Source organism: Citrus clementina, unplaced genomic scaffold (genome assembly GCF_000493195.1).
Source record: "Citrus clementina cultivar Clemenules unplaced genomic scaffold, Citrus_clementina_v1.0 scaffold_2, whole genome shotgun sequence".
Classification (NCBI taxonomy): Eukaryota; Viridiplantae; Streptophyta; class Magnoliopsida; order Sapindales; family Rutaceae; genus Citrus; species Citrus x clementina.
In genome coordinates this window covers 20331863-20347531 of record NW_006262688.1, presented here as the reverse complement: position 1 = coordinate 20347531, position 15669 = coordinate 20331863, and the positions used below count along the sequence as shown (strand labels likewise).

The following is a 15669-nucleotide window of genomic DNA, read 5'->3' as shown; positions in this document are numbered from 1 at the left end:
CATATATGGTATTAATCTATATTATTTTCATATGGTTTGAACTTCGTATGTCGTAGCATAATGTTTATCAAAATCTCGTGTCTGCAAGTTGTTTATTTTCTAGCTGTTAATAATGTCCACTCGAATGATAACAATTTATCTACCTGTTAATATATGATTTTAATATATGTTTATATGCAGAACACAACATAACAGAACCAACCATTTGAAATTTCATTTCAGTTGGACGAGTAATCTAAAGTCGAATTTCACTGTCATCAATGGTGAAACAAAGAGTCCAGTTCATACTTCAGAGTCGTTGCAAATTAATTAAAATGACTAGAAGATTGGAATGATTAGCGAAATAGACAAACTGAATTGATAAGATAAACAAATAGATAGAATAAAACTAAAACTATGTACTGAAAACATCCGAATTTGTTGCAGTGTATTGCAGCACCAATTTCATTTGGGCCAAGAATGTACAAAGAAGCAAAATCTTGACGAGTTATGTTCGATAAAGTTCAATGCAGTTAAATGAAAAAACTGAAACTAACCCCTCTGTATATTCCAGTTTCTATTCTGTTTCCAATGCACCGCAAAAACTTATACGCAGTAATGAGACTGCAGTAGCACATTACAAAATGATACATCTGCATGTCCCCTATAATATCTGTTCATGCTAAGTAACCCAAATCTGCAATGGTAATTGGTTGAAGAAAAGAGGGTACTAATCGTATTATAATACTGAATATGGTCAGCTTAGTATTATTTATGGGAACTGAAAAACTCATAGTCTTTGTGTCGATTGACTACCTTGATGCCATCCGTCCAAACACAACCTCTAGCAAAAAGAGACGCATTTTCCTCTAGTATTCTGAGCTGTTCCCGAAGAATTTCAGAACGGTCAAAAAGTGAAGAGTCTTTGAAAGAGGATTCTTCAGGTACTTTGAGATCAAACCAGCTTTCTGCCTGCAGGTATAAAGCTTGTGAAGTGCTGTACCACAGCTCTGATCAATATCCAGAGAAGAATTATAGCTTATCTCAAAATGAGTGAAATTATTAAAATATATATATGTATAGCTCATTTCTATAATCCATTGGGTTCATAGTCTTAGATATCCTGATAAGAATTCCAACCCACTGCTTCTACATATACCCAGACATTGAACACAATTTGGTTTATTTATTTCTTAACAACATCATGGTCGTGATTCAAAGTTCAAAACATGAATTTCAAGGATTATGATATCTATGTGGCACGTGTGTCAAGTTTAGTAAAACTTAAATCTCCATGGGAATTCGATGAAAATCAACAAGCTCCTTCTCAGTCATAGGTCCGGGTGGCAAAGCTTATTCAGTTTTGACTTTGGATACCTGACTGCCTGAACAATTGATTAAGGACGAACCTATACTATGCATGTCGGATAGTAGCAGCAGAACCACTGAAAATAGGCAGAAGATTGCAATCTAAACCAATATATGACAAGGGTAGAACATATAGAGCTTAAACTTTACCTGTGCCTTGTAGCTTAGCAATCCCACCACAGGGGAGACAACACAGTGTTTTCTTTTTGAGGGTATCAGTTGGCACATCTCTCATAACCATATGTCCTAGCGAATGATAAGTCAAGAAAGCTGCACCAAATTTCCCTTCGGGAATTCGAAATATAGGATACCAAGCCACTGAAAACCTAAAACCAATTTATTCAGGTTGTAATAAGAATGTCACAGATTGGTTCCCCCCACCCCAAAAAATAAGTAAATAAATGAAAGCACCATGTGGTGACTGATTCTCACCAGGATGCAGGATGTAGATCATTCAGCTTCAAAGATTTCAACTTTGATATGTCACCAAATACTTGAAGATAAGAAGCTTCAGCATCAAAAAGATCCAGAATTCTGCAATTAGTAATTAGTTAAGATCAATCCAGATACATCTTAACACCCCATTTCAAATAAAAATGATGAGGGTTTCAATGAATTGTAAACAGAATGAGAAGAAAGAGTTCAACGAAAAAAAGCCTACATGATTAGCGGTGATTGGAAATGGATAACTATGAGTGAGTACGAATTAAGATAACAAGATAAAAAGAAGACACAACTACAGCAGTGAGGACAAAACATGTCAAACCTTCAACTAGGGCAATGGTTGGGCACACCACACAAGAAAAGCTGAAACGGAACTACAAATCAACTATGTAGAATCACCATTTTCATGTACGACTTTTATGAATTCTGTAAATATATCAATGTAAGTTTCGAGGTAAGAAAGCAGAACTCTCAATGCACATCGTACAATAACCTACAGCAGTATCATAAATACTCCAAGATGCAATTTCTACAAGTTAATGAATAGACTACAGATTAAATACCATGTGAGAGAAATATGCCAGACTCAAGTTTAGAAAAATAGTTCTAATAGCATCCACTCTAAATAATTGATTGTATATCAACCTAGCAATTTGAATTAGCTACTGCCTGATGATTATAATTTTCAATACAGCAAAGGAAAGATAAAGGCTAGTGGCGAAATTTACTTATTATGGAGAGGCCTTTGCAGCCAAGGTTTCTCAGTTTCAAAAAATTCAAATAAAAGTTCACAATTACTGGAGCGATCAGGTGATGGAGTGAAACTCTGGGAGTGGCCTTCAGGACAGAAAGCTTTATATGAATTGACACTCTCTTCAATCGAGCCAAATTTCAGCTCTGGGGCCGAAAGATTTTTCCCCTCTAATGCTGTTGAACTATTTCTGATATACATGTCAGAGTTAGAGCGCTCTTCACTTGTACCACAAGAATTAGATAGATATGAGTAGCCAAACAATTGAACAGCTGAAAGATAAGGAACAAAATGAGCATCAAACGATGCTGATTCAGTAAGCCGCCCTTTTAGTTTCTGAGAATCCCCTACTTTCATAATTCCCTGGCTCCTCGTACCAGTTCCAAACAGAAAAAAGTGATGTATTAGGTATCTGGTGCTTACACAAGGAGCTAGGAGCTATCAGACAACTGATCACCCAAACACAAAGAACATTTTCCGTGTTGATATAATGAGGCAATAGCAGGAGCAGCGGAGTGGAGGAATCTTTCGAACTCCGCAAGTGGACATCCTGTTTCTAGCTCAAAACCCTAAGATACTAGTTGCTTTTTGTAAGCAGCATTTAGAGGATCTGTTACCATTAAGCCAACGATAAGCTGTTGAACATCTTTCAAATTTTGCACATATTTCATTCTAATTTCAGCACTCTTGATGTGATGGACTTCTGTTGTGGTACACCGACTGTCAGAATTTGGAGCTTCAGTTTCAACTAGATTCAAACTGCTGCTACCAATTAAGTGTGTACTTTTAAATTTGCTTAACATGGCAGATGCACGATGATCAATTACATTTCCCCCCGAACGGCCATCCTTCTCTACTTCATGTAAAAGTCGCAAGTCGCCATTACAAACATGACAGATACCGGCAGAACCAGTTTTTTCTGAAATACTTGACCCCTTAGTGCCGACAGCAACCCACTTCTTTGCATTCATTCTAGAAGTAACATCTTTTATGAATTGGTTTTCATTAAATTGTTCAAATTTTATGCATGATTCACTTTTTGTGGAAGCATGAAATGATCTAGCTGATATATAACTCATCCCTGGTATCTTCACCCCACCATATGGTTGAGAGCATACCCAAGTTGGCTGTCCATGAGAAGAAAATCAGAATAAGAATGCAGGCAGGATGCACCATGGGTAAAACCATGCTGGCTACTGCAAGTTCTCTGCGCCATATAAGGATTCTTGTAACATTTCAGTTCAAATGGCACCTCTAAAAATTCTTTCTTACATAAACAAGACTTGTTATGAGGCCTCAAGAAATTATGCCCCTGACATTCCAGTCCTTTCTTGCTTCTGCAATAATTTTGAGGGTTAAAGGATCCCTTTGTTTTCAATTTCTGTTCTTCATATTCATCCAATTCACAAGTGGCTACTTGACTTCATTGGGACACATGTCGATCAAGTCTCCTATTTAATCTCTGATGAGCAACCCATCGAGAGGACTCAACCAACACCTTCTGGTGGATTCTCACATCTGTTTTTGTCTTGTTATTTCCTGCATTTGCTACACCAATGTGCCTAGAAGATTCAATTGTTGGAGTGGGCAGCAATCCTTTACCAAAAAATGAGTTGTGCTCGACAAAAAGGTTCTTCTGAAGCATACTTGCATCTCCCTGTAGATAATTGCGTTGCAATTTGTTACCCTCACTGGTTTGTGTTTCCCTTACATTCCTCTGCTTCTTCCGCCAGACTGATTGGCTATTTTCCTTCCCTGTCATGATATGTTGGTGATTTCTAGTCTTATGGACAGCATCAAGTTCAGATGCCAAGTTGTGGCTCTTAAATCCATTTCTTTCTCTGATAGCATGAGAACTGTTACAGACATCACACCCTTGCTTATTCTCATCTGGAACTTTACAGCAAGTTCTACTATTGCAGTTTTGAATATTCAGATCTTCAGAACACAGTTTCACTTGTATTTCACATAGAGAAGTTGAATTGACCAGTGGGGTATCTTTTTCCAAGCCCTTTTCACAGTTTATAGCAGGATTGAGTATATCCTCCATAATTGATGAAGAAGATGACTTTGCATCAATAACATCATATTTACTTTCTCCTGCCATAGAAACAATCTTATCGGAGATCTTTTTACTTGAATAAGTTCTCTTTTGTTGTTCTTCTTTTTCTTTCTAAAATGTTTCTTGAACTTCGGATCATCAGTAATTGAATCCACTTTGCTGTTTACCTGCTTATCACTAAAACCAAGAGTATCTGATTGGAAAGATCCAGCACATCTTGACTTCTCATTACACACAACATCTGGTACAGCTAGATCTCCGTACGGCTTCAAAGCCTCAGAGATCCAGATGTCACCAAGAACTGCACAACCTAAAGAGCTTGACGAACTACAGATACCATTTCCCCGTTCTATATGTTGAACTAATGCCCCTGAAACTTCCATCTCTAGAACATTTATCAATTTAACGATTTTCAGTCCTTATCTAAATCAACACCAGAAAGCAAAGCCTGCAATGGGAAATGAACAAGTTAAAGAAAAGAGGCACGATCAAGTTCAAAATGAAATCAAGTCCTACTAGAGACAGATAACATGTTAACAATAAAGTCAACAGAATTTGAATGAAACAAGAATCCACTCCAGCCTGTCAAATATTAAAGCAACAGAAAAGCAAAGAACCAAAAGAGCATCTCATTTATCATATGAACCAAAGATTGGATAAAGTTAGTAAAAATAATTGGAATAAAATGCAATGAACAAGCACTCAAACCAAATATATTCATATGATTCTAAAATTTACATTTTAGTTAATAAGATACTCAAATGAATTTAATTAACTACCTAACAGTACAAGCACACATCTCATGAAACAAACCAATTTATCAAGGCATTTGCGTACATACAAAAGTCCAAATATCTCTTTAAATCAAACCCACCTAATTTTTACCAACAAAAGTTATTTTTCTTGACCTAATATAACTCAAGGGTAAAACTAAATATGACCCCAAGAAATAACCCAAACCATGTAATTTATTCAAATGCACGTTTTCAAGTACTTCTCAGACAGTTATTTAATTCATCTGCTACCCAGAAAAAAAAAATGAAAGTAGAAAAAAAGAACAAGAACAAGAAAAAGAATGCCACTTTACCAAGTGCAGGTGATGGGTTCTTGTGACTGCTCAAAGAACCCAGAAAATATAATTAAAAGGAAATATCCATGTTCCTTTAACCAAATTAAGAAACATACAAAGAAAACGACAATTTTTGAAACAAGAAACGTGAATAATACTGATCAAATTATGACACCCGTATTGAATTTAGATCAAACAAAAAGATTAAACAGAAAAAAAAAGGAAAAGATAAAAGAAAAAGAAAGTACCTGAGAGACAAAATGAGAAGCGCGCCAGAATCCAAAATATGAAAAATGGGTTTTTGGGGTTGACTTTTGAGTCTGTTTCAATTTTTATTTAACGGATTTCTTGAAATTGTTAGGAAAATATTCTCTTTTTTAGAGTGTGGAGTAGGCATATCACAGTTGATGAGGTCGAATCTCTCTCTATGGGCGCCATGTGTCTAATACGTAGATGATAATACAAGCAAGGAAAATAATGTTTGCCCCGGGTGTCAAACCCCGAAATAACTCAAAACGGCATCGTTTCGTTCTAATTTTTTTTTTCTTTCATACGCTTTGAAACGACGACGTTTCGGCATTGGCACGCTTGCATTAGGAGTCAAGGGAACTAAACTTGGGTCTGAGTTAAAGTTTAAGCTTGCAGAGCTCATGGCGCTAATGGGAACACCAAATATTTCAGACATCTTTCCGGTACTTTCATGGTTTAATTCAAGGTGAAGAAAGGAGAACAAAGAAGATTTCTAATAAGCTCTACTGTTGAAATTGTAGAAAAAAAAGTCTGTTGTTAACGGTGAAGAAGCAGTAGCAAGGAACAATATTGAAGGAAGTAATTGGAATTTTTTTTCTTTTTTTTCGAGCTATTTATCTGCAAAATTTGTTTCAACGATGAGAGAGCTCATAAACTACTTGCTTAAGCAAATGAAAGTGCCCAATAATTCAATTTTTCTAAAACAAGACTTCTAACATTCAACAGACATTTTCACAAGCATCTGGAAGGCACAATCTAAACAGCTAAAGAAAAATTCAGTACATTACATAAGATTTCCAAAATGGCCCATTACATATCAACATCTCAAAAGCAAACCCTAACAACAAAAACAACTTATTAAAATGTTTACATCCGTCATTTTATTCAAGCCCTCTCGCCTCTGATTCTCCTTGCAAGCTGGATATCTTTGGGCATGATGGTGACCCTTTTAGCGTGAATAGCACAGAGATTGGTGTCTTCAAAGAGACCCACTAGATAAGCCTCGGCAGCTTCTTGAAGAGCCGCGACGGCGCTGCTGTGGAACCTCAGATCGGTCTTAAAGTCCTGAGCGATTTCCCTAACGAGCCTCTGGAACGGAAGCTTCCTTATCAGAAGCTCAATGCTCTTCTAGTACTTCCTGATCTCTCTCAAAGCCACTGTTTCCGGCCTGAAACGGTGTGGTTTCTTCACTCCTCCCGTCGTTGGAGCGAACTTTCCGAGCTGCCTTGGTGGCCAGCTGCTTACGTGGTGCCTTTCCTCCGGTGGACTTCCTTGCCGTCTGCTTCGTGCGAGCCATTTTGTGAAAGTGTGTTTCTGCAGAACCAGAGGAAAAACTTTAAAGTGATGGCAACGTGGCGACGGAAGACAAGTTTAGGGGATAGTTGTTTATATAAGACAGTGAAGCGAGGCGTTTGTTTCTGTGAGTTCAGAATCTGGACCGTTCGAAGGGCAATGGGTTCAAAGAAAGGGCTTTTGTTTTGCGTTTATTATTCTCTAAACGGCGTCGTTTCAAAGCGGAGGAAAGAAAAAAAAATTAGAATGAAACGACGCCGTTTTGGGTTGTTTCGGGGTTTGACCCGGGATTTGACCCGGGGCAAACATCAGTACTCTACAAGCAAAATACCATAATGGATGGATTATGGGCAGCCCGCAGAATTGTCTGTTTTACCCCGCTATTGCAACCATCCAGGAGGATCCGTTTTATTTTTATTTTTTTGCTACACTTTAAATATTCCTATAAATTAATTAATTCATGTTTATAAACAGTGTTATGGAAAATAAGGAGATGGTGAATAAATAATATTATAATTTTTTAAAAAGTTACATAAATAAAATTAATAGTTTTTTAAATAAAAAATATTTCTAAAGAAACATGAATTATCGCCAAGTAGCATGTGAATAAACATTTAATTATTCAAAAAAGAATGATTATGCACTCTTGGATGTATGTTACTACGTTAATTGGTGAGAATGAAATAATGTACAATAAATTATCTTAGAAATTTGTTAAAGTATACTATGCACCACTGAATTTTATTTTTTCCATTGAAAATTTTGGAATGATAATATTAGGGATAGGACTATTTGAGCTTTAAAAATTATTTTAAATACTCTATTATTCTATAGATTTGTGTACTATGAACTCTCTACTTTCTTCCAATAGTTACTAGTGTGAAAGTGGTGTAATGAGGGAGTGATGTGGTGTCTTAATTACTCTCCCGTTTAGCTCTTTGTTAATGTTTTTTAGGTCTGCTGTTTTAAATTTGTGAAGTTTTTTATATTATCGCTATTTTCCATTATTGGTATTGGTGGTCTATATGATGGGTACGATGGAATTAGTGAAACTTTGTGGCTCTTTAGCTTTGTGTGACAAAGCAAGTGCGATTTTGTCTCAGATGCTGTCGAAAAGTGAAGGGAGGCAATGGCAATGAATTACTTGATTAGGAAGATATTAATGAAGCAGGTGATTTCCAAAGATGCCTTCACTAAGAATTTTCTAGCGATTTGAAGAACATTCAGGGAGTTAAGATCAAATGTTTAGAGAAGAATGTATTCTTGTTCTGTTTTAGCTGACGAGTTCTTTTGTTGGCCCATGGCATTTTGATAGGACATTGGTTGTTCTCACTCCATTGCAAGGTAATGGTGATTTGACTGTGGAATGTTCTGACAAAGTGGCATTCTGGGTGCAAATTTATAACGTGCCCTTATTGTATATATCAAAAGAGATAGCTGAACTTCTATAGAGTATACAGTGAATGATGGAGAAAGTAGATACGAGATCATCTGGTGATTGTATGGGAAAGTATCTGAAAGTCTGTGTTACCTTTGATATTTCTTATTCGTTAAAACTTGGTTTACGTGTGAAATTTCATTCATTGGATCCTAAATGTATGTTTGGTACTATATGAGAAGTTGTTAAATTTTTATTTTCATTGTGATAGGTTAAGGCATATATTTCATAAGTGTGGGGTGCATGAGTTAGTAAGGGCAGAGGATGGCTCCCACACCACTCTTCTGTTTGGGAATTGGATGAGAATGATTGTTGTTGCTTTCGTCAAACGACTAGAAAATCCACTAGTGGTTAAGGCTAATATTAAGAGTGGCAGTGAAGAGTTGAATGCATCATTGATAACACCAAAGAAACTGGATATCGTTATTAATGGTGTGAAAATTTTGGATGAATTTCAAAATGTGAGTGATATAAATTTTGAAAGCGCTAATGTTGTAGATGAGGGAGGGCATGTTGTGGGGTCTAATAATCAAGGATGGTCATGTATAAAATTGCATTCTAAGGGCATGTTTGGTAGCATGTATTAAGCGGGTATGTATTGCACTTATTTTTTTAACCCACGTTTGGTAAATTATTCAATTGGTATGTACTGTATAAAAAAGTAAAATTAATACATATTTGGGTGTGCAATAAAGACCTGCACCAACCCTTGTGTCTTTATTAGCTTGGTCAATAAAAGTAAAAAGGAAAAGTAAAAGAACCCAAAAGTCCACAACCCATATCATCTTCTTCTTCACTTCTGAAAACAATACGGACAGTTTTTTACCAAATCCTTTTGATGCAGGTAATTTCAGCACTTAACTTTAACAAATCATTATTAACCATTCAAATATTAACTAGATCCATATTAATTTCAAAGGAAATTTGGTCTTGGTCTCAAGTTCTTATAAAATAAAATAAAAAAGCCATACGTTTTATGTCTGGGCTTTTTTTTTTTGGCTATGTTTCTGAAGGAGTGAAGGGGTAGAAAGAGAGAGAGAGAGAGGATGAGGAAGAGGAGGAGGAGCCTGTGAAAAAAGTGAGTAAAAAGTGTTAAAAAAAGTTTGCTTAAAGAGACAGGAGTGACGACTTGTTGTAATGCTGTTGCTGCATGTCTGGGCTTATATTGCGTATTGACTATGATAAGTATAGATATATTAATTGCTATATCACTAGGGAATAATTAAGATAAAGATTTCTAGCACTTTAATATTCAAGATTAAAGATGATTAAGGCAAAAGATGTTTATGTGATACTATGTGATTTGTTTATCTGTCAATTTAAATATGAAATGTTTTGTTAATATTTTTAGTTAAGAATTATGGTAATGATTTAATATGCAGCTCACAATTTTACAGTTTAAATTATATATCAAAAAATATAATCAAATTCAACATATAGGAATGGAGGAGGATGGAGGTGCAAGCCACACAATTGGAAACAAGGCAGGTACAAGGCAAGCATAGACATATGTAGAAGAAGAAGCATTGTTGGATGCACTAGATGCAGTGGTTGTAAGCGGTGGTCGTGCTGATAATGGATTCAAATCTGGTACATTTATACATCTTGAAAAGGTAATAAATCAAAAGTTACCAAATTGTGGTTTAAAGGCTTCTCCTCATATTGACTCCAAGATTAGGAAATGGAAGAAACAATATGGGCTGATGTTTGATATGTTGAACACGAGCGGTTTTGGATGGAATGATGTAAAAAAATGTGTAGAGGTTGATAGTGATGAAGTTTGGAATTCATATGTTCAGGTTAGAGAAATTTTTAAAAGTTTTGAATTTATTTACTCTCATTTGCGAGTTTTTGAATTTTTCTTTTTGGAGATTGATAGTCATTTAGCAATTGTTATGTCCAAGTTTATTAAATTTTTGACTATTTATTATATTGAACTTTATTATTTTTTATTATATACTGTATCTAACTACATTTTGATTAAATATTTGTAGTCTCATAATGCTGTAGGAAACTGGAGAGGCAAGCCATTCCCACTTTATGAAAGATTGGCAAACATATTTGGAAAGGACCGTGCTACTAGACATGGAGCTCAAACTCCCGCTGACATGGAAGACGAAGCAAATCAAGAAGAAATTTGCGATGATGATAATGAAATGGATGATGGATGCTCTCTAATATCGGCTACACCACCTTCAAGTTCTCAACACACTGCTCGAGCTCACTCACAACCACCAAGTAGGAAGAGATCTAGATCAGAGAGTGACTTGCAGGCTGGCATTGATAAGATTGCTAATCTGATCAGCCAATCATTTGAAAACATGAATACAATAGCTCAACGCATGTTCGATAACAAAGAAGATCGTTTTGACATTTCTGATGAACTTGCAACTATGGGACTTTCTGTTGAAGAAGAACTTCTAGCCCTAGAGCTAATTCTAAAAGAACCTCATAATATTTCAGTTTTCAAGTCCTCGAGAGGTGAGCATAAGGTAACATTTGTTCATATGCTCTTGCATAGAGCACAAGGTTGATATGTTGCTTAAAATGGTTGTGATGTTTTAAAGCCAATAATTTTTTGGTATAGAAAATATGTCCGTACTAAGCACAACCCCATATTTTGGTATAGTTATAGCATGTGGGTGCAGGTGTGTACTTCACACAACCTGATATTTTGGTATAGTAATGTTGTAATATTGTATTATTAATTTGAACAAATTTTTATAAACTTTTGAATGATTATATTAAGGTTGAAAATTCCCCTACAAAGGAAAATCATATGCTTTACTTGTGTAATTTGATTAGAATTATTTTTTTTGATTAATTTTCACAGGAAATGTGTAGAAAATTATGTGTCGAAATTCTTTGAAACTTATAGTTACATAAATCTAGAAACAAATATAAAAATATTAAATTTGTATATGAGTATTTTCTTTATATATATCCATATCCTTTTTAGCATTAAAAAATTATTCCATATTCCAAGGATTATGATACTTAATATAACAAGGTTAGTTATTTACTTAAATTATTTACTTTTAACAAACATTAAAACAATCCAGTACATGTTATATGCCAAACACAGAATAATTGATAATAATACAATACAGCTCAGCACCAAATACTATATAATTTATACAACATGTCAATTTAATACATACCATTCTAATACAATACAATATAATACAGTCCAGTGCGGTGCACCAAACACACCCTAACAGTGTTACTGATGTAGTATAAGAACATGGTGTATCACATGACTTTAATCTAAATATATTTGGGCCTGTTGACAATGTTCTTTGTAATAACAAAATCCCAATCAATGAGGTAATATGTTTTCGTGGGCAGCCATCTAAAAGGAAAATAAATAGATCAATTTCACATGAAAAATCTACAATGGTTAGCAAAATTTTCCAACCTTTTAACATGGTGAATGCTTTTGTTCTCCTGGAATCTTTAACTTCTAAGATGGTGAATTCTTAACTAAATAATCATTTAAAGTTGAAGAAGATGACTCGTCAGGCTCACTCACCTCTACCTTTTGTACCTGTATGAGGTGGGGAAAAAACAATTATTACAAGGCTTAGATCAGGTGTTGGGGGGAGGCAAAACTTGTGTGTTGAGCCATGTGGGTCTGGAGCTTCATCTTTAGCTAGTGGTGTTAGTGGGGAGAAGGGTTCTAATATGGGTGCTAATCATTATGGTATAGTTTTTACTGATGAATCAACGGTATTATATTGCAGCCCCGCCAATTACCATGAAGATTATAGTGTGAAATTTTAGAGGTTTGGGGAATCATCTAACATTCCAAACACTTCACAAAATTCTCATAGGTTGAGGCTTAAGATTGTATTTTTTATGTGAAACTAAAGGAGTGGTCACAAAGTTGGAATCTGACTGTAGGAAATTAAGATATAACTGTTGTTTAGTTGTTGGGCGCTCTAACTCTGGGGGTGGTTTGGCTTTGATGTGTTGACATGAGTTAGATGTTAATGTTCGTTCATATAGTCTTCATTATACTGATATTGTTATTAAGAAGAATAAAGAACTATCTTGGTGGTTCATTGGTATTTATGGTCATCTTGAGACAGGTATGAAAAGACACACATATGAACTTCTTTATTGCTTAAATTCTAGTTTTTATTTATTGTGAGTGTGTGAAGGTGATTTTAATAAAGTGTTGGAGCTGAATGAGAAAATTGGCGGACGAGTTCGATGTTTGGATGCCATTGCAGATTTTTGGTAGGCACCTTGTGACTATAATTCAATAGATATGGATTGTTCTAGATATCTTTTTAAGTGGTCTAATCGACATTTTGGCTCGAAAAAATTAAGGGGAGAAAGGCTAGATAGATTTTTATATTCTCATTATTGGCAGGATTTGAATAAAATAGATCTTATTCGCTTTATACCACTTCCCATCAGTGTGAAGGAGGGTTATTTTCTTTCTTGGTCATGCATGTTTCTATCACAAGTTTATTAAGGACTTCTCGGAGATAGCATTACCCCTCCGCAACTTGCTTCAGAAGGATGTGAGTTTTGACTTTAATGAAGAGTGCCAGATAGTCTTTGAGAAGTTGAAAGAGGTTTTGATATCGACTCATGTAATTCAACCACCGAATTGGGATCTACCATTTGAGATCATAAACAATGCTAGTAACTATGTTGTTGGAGCCATGTTGGGCTAGCATGTGGGCAAGCTTCCTCATGTCATCTACTACACGCTAAATGATGCACAACTTAACTACTCCACTACTGAGAAAGAGCTTTTAACTAGCATGAGAAAAAGGATACATTGAAAAGTAGAGTGAAAGCTCCTAACAATGGATATTTATAAAATAAAAGAAAAAAATAAAAAAATCAATCAAGTGCATGTGGTAAAAAGAAAAATCAAAATAAAATGCACATAAATGCTTGTGAGAAAAAAAATGGAAATCAAAACAATAAGATTAGTTTGACCTATTCTTTTCTTTGTTTAAGGTAAAGGTTGTTAATATTGAAGATTTTATGAATTGATTTTGATTGAATTGATTCACACACACATTATAAGAATCAAAAGAGAGATGAAATTAACAATTAAATTAAAAGTTAAAACTTTGACAATTTTTGAAATTTTCCTTGAGCTATATAACTTATGCAATTTTTTAGGTTAGTTTTTTTCTTCTTATGCTTTTTTTTTTTTAAAAAAAAAGAAAAATAATGATGTTTGTGGGTATCATCGCTGAAGCCCTCATGAGACTATAACTCATCCATTAGGGCCTCCTAAGGGTTTAAAGGCTTGTAGCATATGCTAAATACAATCATGATTTCCTATGAAAGTGGACTAATTTAAGTTTTCATTTTGTTTTGTATTTTTTGTTTTAGTGTTTGCTTGAGGACGAGCTAAGGTTAAGTGTAGGGGAATTTGATAAGAGGATATATTCTCTATATTTTACTCTTAATTTTTCCATCTTTTTCTTGGTTTGGTCTAAAATATTCCAACTATTTTAGTTAATTTTTAATTTAGTTATTTTGTTAAATTATATTTTATTATGTTAATTTTAATTTTAATTTTTATGTCTTATTATTTTAGTATATTCTGGGATTAAAGAGAAATTAAATCGAAGCATTCAGAAAGAAATGTACTTCGAAAAAATCAGAAAAAGAAAGGAATAAAGAAATGTAATTAAAACAAGTCTAAGGAAGATGCAAATTAATTATCCATCATGCATGCATTCACGTGGAGCACCAGGAAGCAATTAGCATACATGCATGTGGAATTCAAGCCGATCAAACCGAGGCCAATAAAATTAATTCATGCATATGCAGAAGCTTACAACCATCACGTGGGGAATAATGAAGACTTTAGGAACAAGTGTGCATAAAATAGTAGTTTATTTAATGTGCATGGTTTTGTAAGTTGCATGCAATATTTACGTGACCAATTTAAATGCATGCGTAAATCTTACCTTGCTTGATCGGTTTTTGAAATCATTATATAAAGGCATGGTCTGTGGCGTTTGGAGCAATGGATCACAACCAATAGCCGCTCACAACCAAAAGAGGCACAAACCCGAGAGCCCCCATTCTACAGAAACACGAATACGAAGAGGAGTTGGCAGAAGACAGGTGAGTAAGAGCTATTTGGCTAATTATAGACAAAAGCAGAGACAACCGCTTGGATTAATCTCCGTGACTGGTTTTATTAATTCTTTTATTTCCAATTCAGTTATGTTACACTAGATTTTCTATTTAATTGAGGATGGATTGAAAACCTAAACATGATATATATAACTCATATTTAATTTCTATCATTCAATTTATTTAATTGAAATTGTTTATGATATTTTATAATTAATATTTATGATTTTATTCTTGTCTTATTTGAGTAGCGAATTAGATAGGTCTTGAATAAATTCTATTGTTAGATTAAAGTACTTGATCCATAATTGTCTTGATATTTTAATCATTAGTAGCAAATTTGAATTAGTGATTGCAATTGGAGAACATAACTTCGGTTGGACAATCTGAATTTGTGTGTTTATCACCTTAATCACCTTAATATCTTTTTATACTTAATGCTTCCACTATCTTAAATTTAAAGATCTTATTTAAATTATTTAATTGTTAGAGATTAGATGGAGAACTTGTTTTACCTAACGACATATGAATAAGAGATAACGATTAATAGACCTTATTGTTTTCTACGGTTGATAGTTTCAATAAAAATTGATAATAAAATTGATATATTGATTATGTACATATTTGGTGGTGGTGAATGATTCTTTGACCAAGGTTTTCATTATTATTATTTCTTTCTCCTTTAATTTGAGTTTCTGTTAAATTATTATCTTTATAGTTTTAGTGTTAGAGTGTAATTTATGCACTAGTTTTGTATTGTTTACTTCCTTTAGTATCGATGTTTTGCACTTAATAATAGTGATTTACTTATGTTTTATTTTTGTAGGTGCAATTCTATTGATTGGTGCTAAAATTGAGCTACAAGATGATGTTTGAGGATGATTGTTTTCCTGCTG

The 15669-nt window shown here is 34.4% G+C and overlaps 2 protein-coding genes and 1 pseudogene across 2 annotated transcripts; all 3 read right to left on the bottom strand.

Moving 5' to 3' along the window:
* Positions 1-395: 395 nt before the first annotated feature.
* Positions 396-3513, bottom strand: LOC18053190. The gene is made up of 5 exons (XM_024190828.1): positions 3121-3513; positions 2520-2980; positions 1780-1881; positions 1498-1673; positions 396-951 (listed from the first exon to the last, which is right to left on the bottom strand). Exons 1-5 carry the CDS (start codon positions 3511-3513, stop codon positions 935-937), a joined length of 1149 nt encoding a protein of 382 aa, XP_024046596.1. The 3' UTR covers positions 396-934.
* Positions 2982-6091, bottom strand: LOC112101150. Its single transcript, XM_024191613.1, has 2 exons — positions 5922-6091; positions 2982-5052 (listed from the first exon to the last, which is right to left on the bottom strand). The coding sequence occupies exon 2, from the start codon at positions 4647-4649 to the stop codon at positions 3966-3968; it is 684 nt and encodes a 227-aa protein (XP_024047381.1). The 5' UTR covers positions 4650-5052; positions 5922-6091; the 3' UTR covers positions 2982-3965.
* Positions 6092-6807: 716 nt separating this feature from the next.
* LOC18053189 lies at positions 6808-7219 on the bottom strand (annotated as a pseudogene).
* Positions 7220-15669: the final 8450 nt, after the last annotated feature.